Source organism: Apis cerana, linkage group LG4 (assembly GCF_029169275.1).
Source record: "Apis cerana isolate GH-2021 linkage group LG4, AcerK_1.0, whole genome shotgun sequence".
Taxonomy (NCBI): domain Eukaryota; kingdom Metazoa; phylum Arthropoda; class Insecta; order Hymenoptera; family Apidae; genus Apis; species Apis cerana.
The window spans coordinates 5,815,677-5,834,899 of record NC_083855.1 but is presented as its reverse complement, the minus strand read 5'-3'; the positions used below and the strand labels follow the sequence as shown (position 1 = coordinate 5,834,899).

The following is a 19,223-nucleotide window of genomic DNA, read 5'->3' as shown; positions in this document are numbered from 1 at the left end:
CACTGTTTGTTTTCTTTGTCTACATGCTAGTTTCATCTAGTATTCTGCAGATGGCGTTGATTTCATAATTTTTATATTTTATGTCCTTTTACTACTATATTCTGTATCTATTATATCTTACTTTCTGAGTTTCATTTGCGGCACTCTGAAGATGGCGTTGATTTCAATATTTTTAGTCTATTTCTATCCTTTTCTTATTATTTGTTTTTTGTCTACATGTTAATTTCATTTAATATTTTGCAGATGGGGCTGATTTTTTAATTTTTATTTCTGTCCTTTTTCTTGATCTCTTTATATTTGTTCTTGACATATAATAAATTAAATGCGGGATATTAATTGAATACGATTTTCATTCCTTTTTTGATAAAAAAATTACAATCTCTATCTCTAAAAAACTTTATGGCTTATTACCATCAATAGTTTGTAAAATTGAAAAGATATGTATTAGCAATGTACAGAATATAATATTATTTTCATAAAAGAGATTGAAATCATAAAAAAAGATTTTTACATGCATAATTAATCAATATTATTGACATTTATTTTGAATCTGTTAATATTTTTAATTTAAATATTTTATTTGTAATATATTCCAAATTTTATACAAAATCTACTTATACGAATATGTATGATTAAAAATTGCTAATAATTATTTCTAAAATCATATTTATTAAAATATGTTTATTTCACATTTTTTTATTATTAAATATATTTTAATATATTTAAGAGGATTTGGAAAAAAGAAAAGGAAAAATAAAATACACAAATTAATTAAATAAGATATTTGCATTTTACAAAGCAATAAGTTACATATGTAAGAAACAAAAAATTGAGTCGTAGCTCGCGTTTTATAATACAAACTGTATAGCCAAGATTGTTGACTACGTATAGCGAAATGTTAAAAAAGCGTGAAATGCTTTTCATTTCTGAGGAAGTAAGGCTTTGATATTTTATTCTTCATGGTATGTTGCACATTCGAACTTTGGGCTGTTGGAAAGATAACTATTTTATAATTGTGCAAATGGACGTGTTTTCACATGTCGAAGCCACTGCATCGAGAAGTTTGTCTTTTCCTTTGGAAGACTGGAACAACAATGTAGTCCGTCGATAAAAACTACTGTCGGATTATATAGCACCAAAAACGCGTAATAAAAAGCGGAATACAAATAGCCACGACATCAACACGCTTCTTGGGATTTGAAATTAGCACCACCTATAAACTTGTTATTTTTTCGATTATATTGATAAAAAAGTCACGAGTAAAACTGTATGTAACTTTTCGCACAAATTTATAAATTCACTCATTATTTTTCAGTTTTTGTTTATGATTTTACTCTATTATGATAGACCTTTATATATAGAGTTAATAATTTGATTTTTAGCTTTTAAGTTTGATTTGCCGTCGTTAAATTTGAATGCAACCGACAGTGGTGATGATGTTGATAGAAACAAACTAAGTCTAGCGATTCTGAACTAATGTATCTTCTATCTTTCTTCTTTTGATATCGCTTTTGCTGTTTATTTTTATTATTTTGTTGTTCAGCCTTATAAATCAACAAGTATCCATCGATGATTCGACGAATGACAATTCATCAGCAATATTTTCAGCTATACGTTGAACAGTCGATTCCTTATCTTTTTTTTCGTCGGATTCAAGATCCGACAACTGTTCGCATCAATCACTAGAAACAAAAAATAACGATAATTATAAATAAATAGTCATGTAAAAAATATTAAAGCATTAGTTTTTTTGTAATACAATAAAAATATATAATATCATTATATTGTTAAATGACAATAATGATATAATTTTACTACTTTGCCAATTTTTTTTAATTAAAAAGATTATTTTTATTGATTGAATCATATGTATTTTAATATTTATTTTAATTTTTAAAATTTTACTTATTTAATTTTTTACAATTAATTATTCAATTCAAATTATATTAGAGTAAATCTTCATAAAATTTCTTTTATGATATTTGCGAAGAAAATATAAGAAAAGGAAAATGAAAATATCAAATTTTTAATTATTAAATTTATTTTGTATGATAATATATTATGTAAAAAGAAATATTTATTGTAATAAATATTTTTTTTATATAAGTTTTAATATCGTATATTTTATATATAAAATTAATGTTGCAAATTAATTCTAAATTTAAATAAAAAAAAATTATATTGTTGATGTATTATTTATTAAGATTTTTTAATAGAATATATTTATTTTAATCACTAAGTTGCAAATTTTTACAAACATATAAATTATATGTAATAAAATGCAGTACATATATGTGTGCAAAAAACATACATGCTGAGATTTTTTTTAAATAATAATGAAATAGGAAATATATGTGAGTATATAAAGAATTATAAATAACATATTAAATATATTAAAAATATATTAAAATATGTGTAAAATGTAAAAAAAAACTAATATGAACAGAAGTATTTCATATTTTTATTATATATATTTTACATATTCCTATGAATATTTTTGCATATTACACATAATTTATTATCATGCAACATAATAACATACCCATCAATCATTCCATTACTTAATTAAACAATTAATACAATAGATACCTATCACTATTTTCCGTTGTCCCTTCCTCGCTGCAATCCAAATCAAGTTCACCTTGAATAGCGCTTTGCAGATCATCGATTCTTTGAAGCGCCAATCTAAGATCGTCTCTGGCGACTTTAGTTTCTGCTTCAGCAGCCTCAAGAGATTTTTCCAATTCGCGACGAGCACGGGTAGATTCTTGTTCACGCGCTAGAGCTGAACTGGCCTCTTCTCTTGCTTCCCGTAATGATCTTTGCAATCTTCTGGAAGTATCTTGGGCACTCTGTTCTTTTGTACGAAGTAGTGCACATTCAGTTTGTAATTTCTCCACACTTTCTTTCAATCTCGCTATTTGAGTCTATAACAAAACAATATTAAAAATTTATTAAAAAATAGTTAAATATATACAATCTAAATTTTTTTTTATAATTTTTTTAATATTTTCTAACATATATTCTAATATTTAATTTTATTTATTTGAATAAATACATAATCCATAAATTTAGAACATCAAACCCTTAATTCAAATAAATAAAAATTAACTTACTTCTAAACGTGCTCTCGTGGTTTGTTCCAATTCTAGCTTACTTTCGAGTTCCTTGGCACGGAACTCGAGTCGCCGTGTAGCAAGACTGTTGGCAGTTGGATCACCGAGCTGTTCAACGGATTCGAGTCGTTGTGTCAACTCTGATAATTGATCCTTCAAGGCAGACTTTTCCGCTTCTAATGCAGCAATCTGTACTTGTGCTTCTTGTAATTGACCCTGTTCTGCCGATACTTGCTGCACTGCTGCCCGATATTTCTTTAAAACCTTCAAGATTGTGATATTTATTATTATTTATTATATATGTTATCATTTTATTTTAGTGATCCAAAACATTTTTACAATATTAAATAGAATATAAAATAAAAAACATACTTCAGCTAACTCTTCTTCGTTTTCTTCCAATTGTGATAATAGCTCAGTTCGTTCACGACTAGCTATATTTGCCCGTTCTTCCGCTTCAGAGCGTTGTCGTTGAGCTTCCTCTAGCGAAGCCTGTGTCTCATTTAATTCTTGTTCCAATGCTTGTTTCGCTTTGACAGCAGTTGCTCTAGCACATTCTGCATCCTCCAATTGATTTTTTAATTGTCGTAGAGCTGCCTTACCAGTCGAATCGCCTTTTGATCTCTCCAGCATCGTTTGAGCATCTCTTAGCAAAGCTTTGGTTCTTTTCAAGTCTCTCTTCAACCTGTAAATGAATCAAATGTATTAATTATGAATTATATTATTATTAAAATATATATTGGAAATTTGAAAAAATTTTTTCAAATATTCTTCTAGGAAAGAACAAAAATTAATTTAACAATGAATCTTTCAATTCAGAATAATTGATTTTATTCTCTATAAAAAAAATATGGTATAATGTTATATATATATAATATAATATAATACCTATGCATAGTTTCAGCTTCTGCGGCACGTTCAGCACGATCTTGTTCCTCAATAGCAACCAAACGACGTTCCAGCTCGTGTTTTTCTCGAAGTAATATCGTTCTCTCCTCATGTTCGTTTTCCAGCTGTGATTCCAAAGCTTTCACTTTTTTCAATGCGTTACCACGCACATCTTCCAGTTCCTCATCCCTTTGTTGCATTTCTTTGCGTATTTCTTTACGCTGTTGCTCGATACTCATCTCTAGCCTCAGCTTCGCTTGCTCAAGAAGCTGCACTTGACCAGCAAGATCATCTAACTCTTCTTCTTGATCTTTTACTCTTTTCTCTAATTCGTGCTTCGCTTTTTTCAACTGTGCTACTTCCTCTTCCGTTTTCCCGCCAAATGTTAATTCTTCAAGTTCTTGACTTAATGTCCGTAATCTTTCTTCCTTTAATTCGATTTCTAATCTTGCGTCCTGTAATTTATAAAAGTGAATAAGAATAATAACAAATGAGAAATTAAAGTACATTTTATATAGTATTGGATTAATTGTCGATATCTCGTTATATTTTCTATCAAATTTGTAAAATGTGAAAATTTTTAAATATTATTTATAATAAAAGTATGAAAAATGAAGCTTTGAATATCTTCTAATTTCTAAAGTTTATCTATAAATGTTTATTATGAACTACAACTTTTTTATGAATATTAATATTTTTATGTTCTACATATTTATCAAACTGTAAAACAAAAATTCTATAGAAATGATTATTTCTATAGAAATAAATATATCCAAATGAATATTTCATTATTAACAAAGAAGTTATATTAAAAAGAAAAAATGATATTCATTATATATATTTCAATTTTTACTTTACTTACGCTAAGATTTTGCTCTATGGTAAATTTCTCTGCAATCGCAATTTCTTTTTCTCTGGCTAATCTTTCACGTTGCGCTTTTTCTTGTCGTAGATCGTTCATTAAATTTTGAGTTTCCGAATCGAACCTAAATGAACAAGTATTTCAAATTTAAAAAATAAAAAGAAAGATAAAAAAAAAAGAAAAAAATATTTTCATAACATATACTTGATTTATCGAATACAATAATTGAATGAGCTTTTTATTTTTTCATTTTTTTTTTTTTGGAATAGTAAGAAGATCCTAGTTTTAAGGATCGTAACAGCCTATATTTGGAGTAATCAATCACATTTTACATGCATCTAACGAATTTCCAACCAGTGGCAGATGTCGTCGGATGCGCAAAATTACTGATTTGGCCAATTGCCAGAAACACTTGTTGCCTCATACGAAATCAGAATAGAGCAAATTTCGATAATGGAATGAAATAATAAATGAATTTTAAAACGAAGTGGCATTTTATATACATAATGCACAATAATTAGAAAATTAATAAATCGATGCTTAAAATAGATTATCAATAGATGTGTCATTCTTGCTTATAACATGATTTTTTATATTAAAAATTTATACTCTTGAACATATTCGTGACATTTTTCGAATCTGTTTAATCCATGCTAGCTCACTAACTGTTTACGTAGAAGTATCTAAAAATAGTTTCTACATAGTCGTGATGAAACAAAATCCGTTATTGAAATATTGAATAAAAAAAGAAGGTGTAAAAATTTTAAGAATTATTTACTTGCGCTGTTTCTTTTCCAGAAGATTATTCCTGGCTGTTTGTTCCTCAAGCAATAATCTTAGATCATGCATTTCGCCGTTCAATTTTTGGACGCGTCTCTTCCATTGTCCGACGACTTGACGTTGTTCTTCCACTTCTTCATAAGCATCGGCTAACTGAATGACGAAAAAAATATCTTTAATATTACTATTTGCTTTTTTCAAATAATAAAAAAATCGTTCATTCCTCCTTTCATATTTCTCAAGAACCAGGCACAATTATATATTTTTTAATATAAATATATAAATACAGATAAGATCACAAGTTTTTAAATTTATACACAGTTCTATTATTCATGATACATTATATATGATTCCTCGTAGTTCAAACTGTATATTTCCATCTTATTTTTCAGACACATAGGAAATAATACATTTCAGAATAAAATTCTCAGAAAGTTGCTCTCTATTATAATAAAATTATTTTTTCCTAGTGGATATTACATTAAGAATAACAATTATTCTTCATACAACTCTCAAACGTTTTTGCACCGTATCTTAAATTTTCATCCTTCTATTTACCTTCTTCTCTAATTGCTTCTTAAGCCCGACAAGCTGTTCAAGATCATCCTCGTGCTGTTGCGCCATTTTTCTTTTTGTGAACTCGAGCTCTCTCACGGCGTGTTCGTATCTCTGTTTGTATACGCCACCGTCTTCGCCATCCTCGGCATCCGATGCGACACCGTTCAAATCTGCGGCCCTTGCATACAAAAGTTCCATTTCCAGACGTTCAGTCGTCTGCTGGAGATTCTTATTCGCCTCGGTTATATCCTGGAGTTCACGTTCCAGTCGCAGACGCTCCGATGTTTCGGCGTCGATTCTCTCGGCCGCCAGTGTCGACGTCGAATGCTCTTCTGCAAAATCGGCGGTCATTTCGCTCAACTGGAATAAAAGAAACAAAGATGAGAATTATTCATTTTTATTCATTTAATTCTATAAATGCCTGTAATGTATATTACAATATACTTTTTGTTACAATTTATGATTTCTAATAGTTGCTTTCTATGGTAATAAACTATGTTAAAAATTTGAATTTAATCACAAAATTTTTTTATCGTTGCAAATATGAATGTTATTTTAAAATTTATAATGGGATTAAAGGAAAAATATTATAACTGATATTGTATTGTAAGCAGAATAAAATAAAAAAAATTCTTTCATCAAAAATTTTACAGTAATTATCTTTTATAAACATATCTGGGAGATTAATAGATACAATTTTAGTTTTTTCTTTTCTGCTCTATCTGTACAAATATCGAGGGTTAAATAAATTGATCTTTATAAATCAATTTGTTAAATCAGAGATTAAATCATATTACATATAATTCTCGTTGTTTCTCATCTATCAAATGACACACTTCCCGATGTCACGTATCAGGATTTACAACTTCATCCTGTGTTCTAAAACGAACACGACATTTAGAAACGTATTTTCCGAGCTCCGTATTAAATATAGTATCAAAAGCTGTTACTCGAAAATACAAGCGCGGTATAATAGTGTAAGTGGGTGGTCCAACATCCATCGACATGTTATTTCGTGAAAATCGATTCGACGATGTTTCTCCATGATCTTAAGGATTCTTATTATATATATTATATGCGTGATCGTATCTGTTTGATTTGAAGAATGACATACACAAACGTTTGAAAAGAGTGCTAGAGAAGATTTATTTTGAAAAGTCAATATTCTTGATTGATATGCGAATTGTGAAAGAAAAATGATTTAGAAAATTGAGTGAATATATTGTGATTTTGAAGCCTCGTCTTTTTTTTTATAATTTTATATATTTTTATTCTGAAGAATTATATTTTTAAAAAATTTCCTTCTATATTTATTTATTATATAATTTTCGTTAACAAGATATTAAGATAATAAATTATACTGTAAAGAGGTCTACTAGGACGTAATGAAAACACAACCTAGAATGTATTTGAGTTCAAGGCATCGTCATCCTGCACACGTGAAACTAACACAGATTGTAAGATATAACAATAGTTCGTTGGCAAAGTTTATGAAATGCATGAATACTCGCTATCGTTCAAACATAAAATCTCTCGCAATTTATACGGGAAATAAATATTCAGAAGAAAAATACATATAAATTTTCTTCTTTAGAGAAGAACAACGTCATTTTTAAATCATTTTTTCAATCATTTTTAAAACGACACCATTATTTAGACCTTTTATTTAATCTTTGGACTATAATTTTTTCTTTAAGGAAAAATAGCGTGATCAAGATTTCATTACTCAACGTCCATAAAAATTCCAATAAACATTCGCAGTTTACCGATAAATCTACAAATTAGAACTCCATATACCTCTTGACCATCGGAAATGGTCCTGTCTTCCGAAGCGCGAGAAATGGAACGCCTCGAATAAGAGTTTTTCCCAACGCTGTTCGACCTGCTGTAATACTGATAACCGCGGATCATGATGTTCGTGGCGCTCTGACTTCTCCCCATCTGTCCTCTCCTCCGACCCCGTGTCATCATCGAGTTCAAATCGTTATCCGAGTCATCCCTGTGACCCAGGTTTCGCCACTCGTCCATTATGTGATCGGTCCTCTTGAGGAATTGCGAGATCTTGGAGGACAAGTAAGAGGAGGCGGTCGATGGCTCCATGTGAGAAGCCGTTGGTCTGAAGGATTGTCTCACTTTCTGCTTGTCGCAACCCAGCACAAAATTGAGGCTGGCATCGAACACAACAGGAGCCTGTTCCTTCACGGACAGATCCTCCATCGAATCCAAACACGAGTTATTCTCCACAGGAAAGATTCTTCTCGGAGGTGTGGTGAGGTTGGTCGGCGAGTCGAGGCTAGTTCGAGTCCTGGAGGACAGGACGGATGCCGATCTCGAACGACAGGAGTGGTTGGAGGAGAAGCTGCAGGGCGATGGACTCCTGGTCAAATTCAACTTGCTAACCGGTCTCCTGAACGGCGGCAACGGTGGTCTCTTCGTTAAAGCGTTCAGCTCCATTGGTTTCCGTAAGTTCTCGATGTCGTTCGAATCGTTAGGTCTATCGACCAGCAATTTGCCGATACGAGACTCCTCGAAAATTTGCGAGTTGTCGTTCGGAACGGGCGACATCGAGCTCGTCGAGTACGTGACCGGCACTGACGGCATCCTGACCAATTTCCGACAACTTCAATCTCTTTTACTTCATCAGGTAGTAAACCATAATCTCTAGACACTTGCGAGAATTTACACTATAATCTCTTCGATTCCCCTTTCATTTTTTTTCTTTTTCTTTTTCTTTCGTTAAGCGCTGTTTACTTTTTTTAATCGCATTGAAATTTCACAGGCAAGGTTTCCAAGGTAATTTTCTTGTCGCTAGAACGGGATCTTCAATGGGAAGGGGAACAGCCAAGAGAGGAGATCTCGCGAAATGTAGTCCACCGATCGAATTGCATTGTCGCTATAGGAAGAGTGTCGTTGGTGGAGCAGGGTATTCAGGTTCGATTGGCACGAGGACTTAATTGCGTAACGAGTCGAACCACGTCGACGCCCGTATTGAGAGGGAGTCGCGGTGCAACTGGCTGACTCTTCCTGGGTCAGCCGATAGGCCGGTGGCGGTGGTCCGTTGGTGGAGACGGTCACCTCCGAGTTATTCTAAGGGAGATGGGGTGCAAGCGAGATGGAAAACACCGGGCGAGGTGTAGATAGTACGGTCTCCACGATTTTGGATCGAAGCCAATTCTGTCGGCGGATCTCCGCGAGAAAAGTCTCTAGGAGGCGAGCAGGGGATCGCGAGCAGTTGAAACGAGCGGAAAATCGTTCGATAATTCGGACGAAGTGTGGTCAAGCGTGGCGGATGAATAGAGATAAAGTCGAACGAGCGAAACGAAACCGGTTAGAAATCACGAGAATAACACTAAAACGGCGATCAGGTGAGGTAGAGGTACACACAATGCCAAGGTCGTGAGAGGAATTTTCATACGACACCAGGAAATGTCGGTCACTGGAACTTTTATCCGAGGCGGCAAGGCAGGTCGCTTACGATGCTTCGTTGATCAGATTCATAACGCGATAACTGCGCGGCACGCTTCGTCTCACGCAGTTAACCCAATTGCGCGATACCAAGGATCGCGAGCATACGGAGATACTTAACGAGTTTTCCTGTATTTCCTGGACAAACGAGTTTCGGTGTCGATTGTCTGGTACAATATATCGTTGATGAAGGATGAAGTGGCTTGACGCGATGAAGTAGGCGCATAAATGATCTATGTGGCTCTTTGCGTGAATGGGAAAAAGGAAATATTTTAGAATTGTAAAAAAACGACATTGTACGTATTGTTATTTAATTAGGGTGGTTATCATATTATTATTCGGAGATCAAAAAATTAATAATATATAAAAATATATCTAACGGGAGAAAAAGCGTGTACCTTAGCTTCCAATCTATCATTGTCGTGTTTCAGATGATTCCGTTCCTGCTCCAATCGTTCCACTTTCGTTTTGAGAATCTCAAGTTCCTCCTGTTTATAAAAATATTTGTTTATAATTATTCGTATTAATTTATAATTAATATTTATATTTATTATTATTACATTAGATCGTATCCATCAAATACAATATGACAATATGACAATAAAATAAATTAATTAAATATAATCTAAAATAATACTTATGATATATTGATTGAAAGTCATTCGAATAAATTAGATTTCTTTTAAAAAATAGCATTTCCTGACTCAATACATCGTTTCCAATTTCTCTCACAGTCTGGCGATGAGAAATGGTCAGTACGTAAAAATAGATAGCATGTGCTCACCGTCTTTGCCTTCAATTGATCCTCTGTTCGATGGACGTTCAATAAAGGTGCAACTTTCACGTATAATCTCCACCAGGGCCATTCTCTTACGGACATCCACTTCCTCACATTCCTTTGTATGCATCTAACTGCAAGATCTTGCAGCTGAAAAAACATTATTATTAAAAATATATTTCATATCTCGCTCAATTATTAAGTATTACTTAATAATTCAATGAATTATGCTCATAAGCAATATCATTTTTCAATGAAAAATAAATATGCAAAATTTTAATTGATTTTATCTCACAATTTTGTTTCTAAATTTTTAAAATTTTAAATAAAATTCATCATTTAAAAAAATCTGAAATGATGTCAGAGGTTACGCTTACAACACACGTTCTTGTATTATTATGAAGGAACACAATGGAATTTACCAACACTAGCTCCTTTCTCACAAATACTTTGTGAACTTGCTATAATTGGGTACAGTAAACATTCTCATTAATGAACAATTTCAGCTATTTATAAACTGTATATTCATACTCAACTTTTTCAAATTTAAATAATCAATTGCAACATAGAGAAGCTGTAAAAACAGTTTTGTAGTCTTTTATCTTTTCAAGTCATGGATTTTATAAAACAAGTACCCATAAGCTTATTGACGGCCGAGGAAAGGTAATTGGCGTGACCGTTGGGAAAAGGTAATTGCGTGTCACAGTTGCTATTTTAATAAACGAAATAGTTATTTTCTATACATTTTTTTTTTGCAATTCTCCTTTCTCTTACAAGAAAAACATTTTTGATGAATTTAAGGAGTTTAATGCAAAGATATTTCATTATAGAAAAATAAAAACAATAGAAATTTAAAATTTTAAAAACTTATCTTTCTTTGCTCGTAACAATTAATATTATTAATATTATTAATTATCTTATAAACATAATGACAAAAGAAAGTAGAATATTATGAAATTAATCATAATATTGCTTCGATGAAAGTTACTTATTTAAAGAGTTACTTAGTTTAATATTCATCGTTAAACGAACATGCAAAAAAAAAAAAATTGTCATAATGGAAAATATACTTTCATAGAAGTTGGTGTTTATATATTTTATATATTTAAAAGATACAAAATAAAATAGAATTGTAAAAAAAAATTATAGGAAAGAAAAAGTTATTTTATCGGGAGGCGGAAATAAATAAAGAAGTCATTTCGAAATTTCTCGAGATGAGTGAAAACTACCGGTACAGGTTCACAAGTGAAGGTGCACTTTTATAAACTCAAGAAGATGTCATGACATACTTTCAAAGTGTTGAGTTTACGACGTGCCAGATAACCTCTACACCTTGCTTGAAGAAGAATAATGTGTCCAGTTAGCTTCTCGTCTCTCTGGGCCTCGAGTCGCTCCAGGGTACCTGATCTGAAAAACATCTATCGAAAAGAAATCGAGAGATTAATTCACAGTATTCGATATTTTTCATCGCACCATAATTTTTAAATACGATATCTCTGCAGTTGACGTAACTCTCATATATTTTAAAAAATAATAATTTTCCTTTCATTTATCTTCTGCTAATACATATCGATTTAAAAAAATTTTTTAACGATAAAACTATGCATTATAGGAAATAATGAATATTTAATTTATCAATTAAAAATATAATTGAAGATAATTTTAATTATACGTGTGAAGGTAAAATATTTCATTAGAATCAATTAAAGTGATGTTTATGAAATGGTATGTATTAGAATTCGCGAGAAAAAGAATAGAATGGAAAAAGGAACGGAGATATCCCTGACACGATTTTCTCGATTACATTCAGCGTGAAGTGCATTATAGTAAAAAAGTACTCACTCTCTCTTAGGAGTAATTAAACAATAAAATACCACGTACGTGATATGAAAATCGCTATTGCTTCCAAGCCAAGCAGGCTAATTAAATTTTTAATAAATTTAAAAATTTTTTCAATTATTTGTTTATGCTAATTAAGTAGTAAAAAAATCATACTTATTTTTAAAATTGCGTATTTAAATATAAAAATGACTAAAAGTAATATTCTGTCTACAAAGATTTGATTCAAAGTTACAATCGTTTTCACGTCAGAAATATGTTGCAAGTTTATTTTAATACTGATATAATAATATATTTGATGCTTCAACCCAGCATAATTGTATCCACTTAGACACTTGCAATCAACATTTATTATCTGAAACATCATCTTGCAATCTTACTGTTTCTAAACATCCACATAATACAAGGTGAATCATTTTCAAACCGTTCTCTTCGTAGGAGAGCAGTTCAAGTTGAAAGTTGTAAGAGCACTTTCTATCAGGAAAGTCGATCGAATGGTATCAACATAAGTACTACTTAATACTGCTAGATGATTAAAAAAGAAAAATGTTTACTAGACTTTTTCTTCTTGATTGAATCAGTATTTTATGACGATATTACGGCTAAATATCGTAAGATTTCACAAATAAGAAAGATACATACACTTTTTTTCCCTTCAATATCTAATCCATACTTATCAAAATCACTCTAAAAATCCGTGTAAATTTATCTTCCTACCACAATTAAACAAAATTTTCATATTTACTAATAAGAAGTTATTTGTATATAAACTTATATACATTTAGTACACGTCCCCCTGTTAGTAAGAATTTTTTATCAGTTAAACTTATCGTCGATATTTAATTAAATTAGCGATCATTCTCGACAAGTATCTAATGGATCTAGAAGGCCAATAATTAAGCGACGGACCTGTCGTTCATCGTTGTAGGATCTGCAGGCTTTCCATTGGTCTTTACCCGTTTGCTCGCCAACTTTCGCGTTCTCTCCTTTGCAGCTGTCGATGCTACTAGCACCGCTCGAAGTCGATACGCTTCCTCGAACGATCACCGACGGCTTCTTTTCCGGTTCTAGTCTGGTCACGATCGACGTAGCATCGTACACACCGATCTCACGAAGCTCGTTCCGCTCGAAGAACGGTTCTTTGCCAAAATCCCGAGTCACACTTTGCACGCCTTCCTTCCACTCGATCTCGTTCTCGTTGCTCATGTGGCCACTGTCCTCCGAGCAATTCCCATCCGACGTGTACCCATTGTAATCGTGTATGTTTTTAACATCGATACTTTTCTTCAACGCGGTCATCGACGGTTCGATCGTGGCCGTGTCAGTCGTGGATCGTGCCTTGATCCAGGGATCTTTCACCTCCTTCGACGCTTCTGCGTTCTTACAATTGAAGAAATTCACCAGATGCTCGATCTCCTTGGCCCTCTTGCCCACCGACTGTTTACTCTTCGCTTCCTGTTTGATCTCGTTGTTCCTCTGACAACTGGACTTTACCTGTTCCACGTTCGAACTCGCGTCGGATACATGATCGATCTTCCTCTCCGTGTCTTTGACCACCTGCTTCTCCCAGTTCTTCCTCAGCTCTTGAATATTCGACGTCTCCTTCTTCTTCTTCGACTCCTCGATAACATGCTCCTGCCTCTCCACCTTCTCGTACTCCACCCGACTTCTCAACCCCTTGGCCGAGTTCATCGTGTTTTTAACCTCCGCCGAGTCATTACTCTTTTTCTCGTTAATTTGAATCTTCCTCGTCGATTCTTCCCTTCTCTCCGAACTCTCTTCGATCCTGATCACCGTCGAGGTGTATCGTTGACGAGACTGGCCGATCTTTCTATCGGACTCGTTCCGTTTAACATCGATCTCTTGCGCCTCGTAGACAGGATTGGTTCTACGAGGGGGAGCAGCGTCCACGCAGTCGGTAGACGCGACCATGGTCGCACGGGCGTGCTCGTCGTCATCGACGTCGTCGTCCAATTGAGCCATCAGTCGAGCGACACGTTCTTCCAGGTTGCTGGTGTACGCTCTTGCCGGCTGACGATTCTCAATCGAGGCGCAGCTGAACGCCTCGCGGCAATTCTCATAGATACGTTCGTCCATAGAACGATCGAGGTCGACGTCGTCGAACGGCACCGGCTGCATCGTCGGCTCCACGGCTCGATCTACCTGCGATAGATCGGCCAGAGATCGACCCACACGAATGTTTCGATGCGCCAAAAGCGGGATTTTACTTGGCTTCCTACCAGGGACATCGTTCCTGTTCGAAGCTTGTACGCTCCACAAGCTGGCCGATCTGTTGATCGATTTCCGCCGTGGAATATCTTGCTTCTTCTCCATGATCGTCCCGTTCATCCTGAACGATTCCTCTCCACCGTTTCGAGCGTCCACGGACACGCAGCCCAAACTGACCGAACGATCGAGGGTAGCCTTCTTCCTCAGAGCTTCCGGTTTCTTCGGCAACTTTCCAGGGACGTAGGACAATCCCTTTTTGAGAAGCGCTCGATCCTCGAGGATCGTGCAGGAAGAGCTGATCGATCTCGTCACGTGCCTCTTCTCGTTCCGCGTTATCTTCTGATTCGACGTGCATCTCGTCGATTCGACACCGCTGTCCGGTGTCGAACGGCCGCGCAACTTGCTCGGACATGTGACGCGCGTCTTCGTCGATTCCACGGAAAAACCGGGACGAATGGTGGCGTAGTCGTTAGATACGATTTTGCCGCTCGTTCTAACAGGTGGCACGGTTTTTACCACTCGTGGCGACTTGCTCGCGATCGTCGATCTGCTCTGATCGGCCGGATTCATCATCTGTTTCTGTCTCGGAACCGAGAGCGGTGCTTTCGACACGTTCGGGCTGCTCTTAGCTTTGACCAATCGCGAACCAGCGTTCCCTGGCCATCTGGCTGCGTTCTCTAACATCTTGCCGATATATATATATATATATATATCTTGGAAATTAATTGGAAACAAAGAAATCTTCTATACGTCGATTAGATTACGATAGATTATTGTTTCTCGATCGATTAATATTCATCCAATTCGAAAAGACAATTGTTACGTTGCCTCTGAATAAACGTGACGATGTTTCTCTCGTTGGACAGTCCACGCACACGATACAGGAATTCAAGCGACTTTTCTGTTCACTTGCTTCAATACCCGGTACTTCGTATCTCGTCTTCCTCTTCCGCGCCGATCACCACCGGCATTTTCCTCGAACCAACAGCCGTCATTGGCTCTGAACACCGGCCGCTCCTGGACAACAACCGTGTCGTACGTTTCCTGCACTTGAACACGTTTGGGAATGGAGCCTCGGAGAGAGAAAGAGAGAGAGAGAGAGAGAGAGAGAGAGAGAGAGAGAAAGGGGTTTCCTCTTGCGTGGAGAACGAGCCGCGACTAAGTACCGTAAAAGCTGCGTAAAAATGGACGCGCGTTTTATGGTTGCAATAGGAAGAGGAGGGAGGAGAGAGAGACAGAGAGAAAGAGGAGAGAATGTATCAATAATGGTGAAAAGAGAGAGGGGAGAAAAGCTAAATGGATACAAAGAGGGACGTAGAAGAAAGAAAAGAGAGAGAAAATTTGATAAAGATATTAGAGAGAGAGAGAAAGAGAGAGAGAGGAAAATCGTCTATATCGTTCTCTTTTTATTCTTTATAATAAACTTTTGAGACAAGATGATGGAACCATTAAGTACTCGACCATTTGTCGATTATCTTAATTGAAATCAAGCAAGTTTCTCTCCTTTGATATAAAATATTAAACATTCCAAGCTGTTTTCTTAATTTATATTTGTTCTAGTATTTGGCAATATTTCTGAATGAATAGATATTACGTATTCATTTTAAAATACATTTAAGAAAAAGGAAAGAAATATTATAATTGGATATCCTTATAATATTGTTCGTATATTCGAGATAATCAGCATGATAATCAATTATTGGTGCAAATTACATTAAGTTTTATATAAAATGCTGTTATATAGGCCATTATTTATAAGAAACCGTAGTTTAATCTTTATACTGTAAAATAAAATTAAATATCTTGAAATTGTCTATAATCTAATTTAAATTGTAGCCATCATTTATATCTCAAGAGTAATATAGAACTAAGAACTGCTTTATTATTTGATATTATAAATCATCGAAATACGAATTTTTTTTTTTTTTATAAATAAAAGATGGATAGAAGAAGCTTTCTTATTTCTTTAGAGAAAAGCAAAATAATAATTTCTTGTCTCATTTAATTGAAGACTTTCTTCTTATGAATTGAATCTGTGATATTAAGAAGTCAAAGGATTTACTAAAATAAAATGTTATCCATGATTAATTAAATTCTCGTTTCAAATTAGCCATTGTAAAGAATTTAAGCATATAAAATAGAATAGTTATCTTGGAAAAGTTTTCTTAATTGAATGCATTAATGATCACACAATAAAAAAAGATTTCCCTCGCATAGAATTAATTCAATTTGATGAGACAATTTAGTCAAAGAGAAATTAAGTTGAATCGAATGAAAGCGATAAAATATTTACTATATATCGTATAAATTAAAAAATCATATATATTTATTTCATTTTCAAAAGAATGACAAACTGTAAAACTGTAAGAATCATAAAAATGGAGGAAAATATAAAGAAACGAGTTAAATGCAAATTAATCATTGTTTTTCAATTCAATAATACGACATGTAACAAGCTCGTAAACTTCGTTTTATTTACGAGATAAGGATATTTAATCTTATTCCAAACCTATAAATTATCTTATTAGAAAAGTATAAATCGTATAAAAGTTCCAAAATACGTAACTGAAATATCCCAAAATTTTGGCATTAATAAGTCAGATGTAAGTCAACGTAAGAAACTTTGCACAAACTCTGCCCATAAAAGAACTACATTTATTATTACTTCCCTCTCAAAATGGAACAAGTTTTATTTGAAATATTTCTCAAATAACGAATCGTGACGTAGAAGACTTTGTACACAATTTAACAAAACGGATCTTTCGTTCAAGATTATTAACAATTTTAGACAACTCTCTAATTTCTTATATAAAAATTCCTGTTCCCGTAGAAAACGATCTGAAATTCTACGACCCCGTTATCAAAACGTTTGCAAATGGCTTTAACGATCAAATCAACTTCTTCTCGGATAATTTTAACTCTTGCAGGTAATCAATTCTACGATTATCCAATAACTAATCATCTCCAGTAACTACTACACACGTTTATTTTATCACTTTCTTATAACACTCTTCTTACACGTTATGCTTCTCCTTAATAACTCTTTACTCGTTATAATTCCCAGACTTAATGTCCCAGACCTATTCGCAATAACGTTTAATTCGCAAATAAATAAACACCTGCAGCGAATTTCCATCAACAATTACATTCATTTTTTTTTTTTTTTTTTTTAATAGATTCATGGATCTCAAGCGCGATCCTCGAAGCAAAATTTCGTCTCTGAACGTGTGTAATGATCGGTCGTCCCGAAAAGAATCCCGTTACGCCACTAACTTTCTATCGTTAAGGTAAAACACCGCTCGATTTGTCGTTGGACGTGAGAGTACGTTAACCAAATGGACGATAAGCTTTACGATAGAACGATCGAGCAAATGCTTTCGGCAGGATAATTCAAACGAAGATGATGAAGCGGCGTGCGCTCGCGCGAATGCGAGTCCGCTACTTCCAACTTGATCTGTATTTACCGTTATCGAACTTAAAAGGTACCATACAGGCCATAGACTCTCTTTATCTCTTCTCTCTCTCTCTTTCTTTCTTTCTCTGTCTCTTTATCTCTCCTTTCTGCTTTTCTTACCGAGTTAATTGAGAAATCGACCCTCCGACGTTATCCATTCTTCCCTATCTTCCTCCGCCCGTCTCCGCATAATCGAAGCAATCGACGATCGTTAAAGCTCGATTCATAATAATGGTCAAAGGTACGCTCAGACATCATTTTTATGCGTAATCCGACAGAGAAAATATTGACAGAAAGCGATTCGATTGAATCAAATGAAAATGTTGATCGTAGAATGGCCAAGATCGAGGTGCACCTGACACCTATTTGACTTGGATTCTCGTCTATTGAGAACGATAGAAAAGAAGTATAGATGCAATTAATAGAATTGAAAGATTAAATCGTACGATTTCAACAGTGAAAAGCATCGTGTAAATATTCATTTAACGAAACGAAATCGTGAAATTCTGCAGCAATTCCAATTATTTCCGATGTCTCGGTAAAATTTTACATAGCTCGAGATCTTCGACCGCTACTGTGAATCAAGCTTAAATCGGTATTTAACGTGCTCGCTCTCCACGACAATGCAGCCTTCTCCACCGGCTCGTTTGTTTCTTACATACCTACTTGACAATGGGAACGTGCTTTACTACACTTGTTCCGCGATACGAATCACCGCCGACGAGGGGGTGGTTCTCCGTCACGCTCGATATTCGAACCTCTCCTCAACCTCTCCGATTAGGAAGAAATCCTTCGAAGCTCAGGAAACATTTTGACCGCCTGTCGTGACGATCGACTCGACGATGTCGAACGAACGTCCCATTCTTACGAGCTCTCCTCGTTAAACCGCACCAAAACGGAAGTTCACTGGAGGTGAAACGATGGCGATGAGAGTGACGAGAGGTGATCGCGAATAAAAATGTTAATAGAACGAAACGACTAAGAAGTGTTTCCAGCCTGGTACGCAAATCGTGGAGCCGAAATGGAACCGATGCCCCTGATCGGAATCGAGACCAACCGCGAACTGACTGAGTGCAGAAAACTTTGTACGAGTCAGGTGCAAGTTTCCTGCCCCCCTCCTGCTCGCTCGCTCGGCCCCCCTTTACTCACGATATGCTACACGGTCTCTCCCGTGGTGCTGGCTCAAACAGTTTATTCCCTTTTACACGCATCGTATTCGTGTCTCGAGAGAACAATCTAATGGGAAGAGAAAAG

At 34.6% G+C, this 19,223-nt stretch overlaps 1 protein-coding gene across 15 annotated transcripts in view; it reads right to left on the bottom strand.

Annotated features, from left to right (window-relative positions):
• Positions 1-767: 767 nt before the first annotated feature.
• Positions 768-19,223, bottom strand: part of LOC108003383 (unconventional myosin-XVIIIa) — a 57,106-nt gene continuing 38,650 nt past the window's right edge. For 6 of the 15 annotated variants that reach the window (XM_062073815.1, XM_062073816.1, XM_062073820.1 and 3 more), the window contains 10 exons: positions 11,737-11,865; positions 10,454-10,597; positions 10,068-10,157; positions 6,205-6,564; positions 5,645-5,799; positions 4,867-4,990; positions 4,005-4,459; positions 3,489-3,801; positions 3,117-3,380; positions 2,440-2,927 (listed from right to left, as the gene is read on the bottom strand). In XM_062073815.1, the coding sequence (XP_061929799.1) occupies positions 2,574-2,927; positions 3,117-3,380; positions 3,489-3,801; positions 4,005-4,459; positions 4,867-4,990; positions 5,645-5,799; positions 6,205-6,564; positions 10,068-10,157; positions 10,454-10,597; positions 11,737-11,865 (2,388 nt within the window). In that variant the 3' untranslated portion in view covers positions 2,440-2,573. Of the gene's footprint in view, positions 1,683-2,439; positions 2,928-3,116; positions 3,381-3,488; positions 3,802-4,004; positions 4,460-4,866; positions 4,991-5,644; positions 5,800-6,204; positions 6,565-8,001; positions 9,965-10,067; positions 10,158-10,453; positions 10,598-11,736; positions 11,866-13,195; positions 15,565-18,089; positions 18,353-18,631; positions 19,050-19,223 lie in introns of those variants that run through there. The other 9 variants (XM_062073814.1, XM_062073817.1, XM_062073819.1 and 6 more) reach the window with 7 other exon arrangements.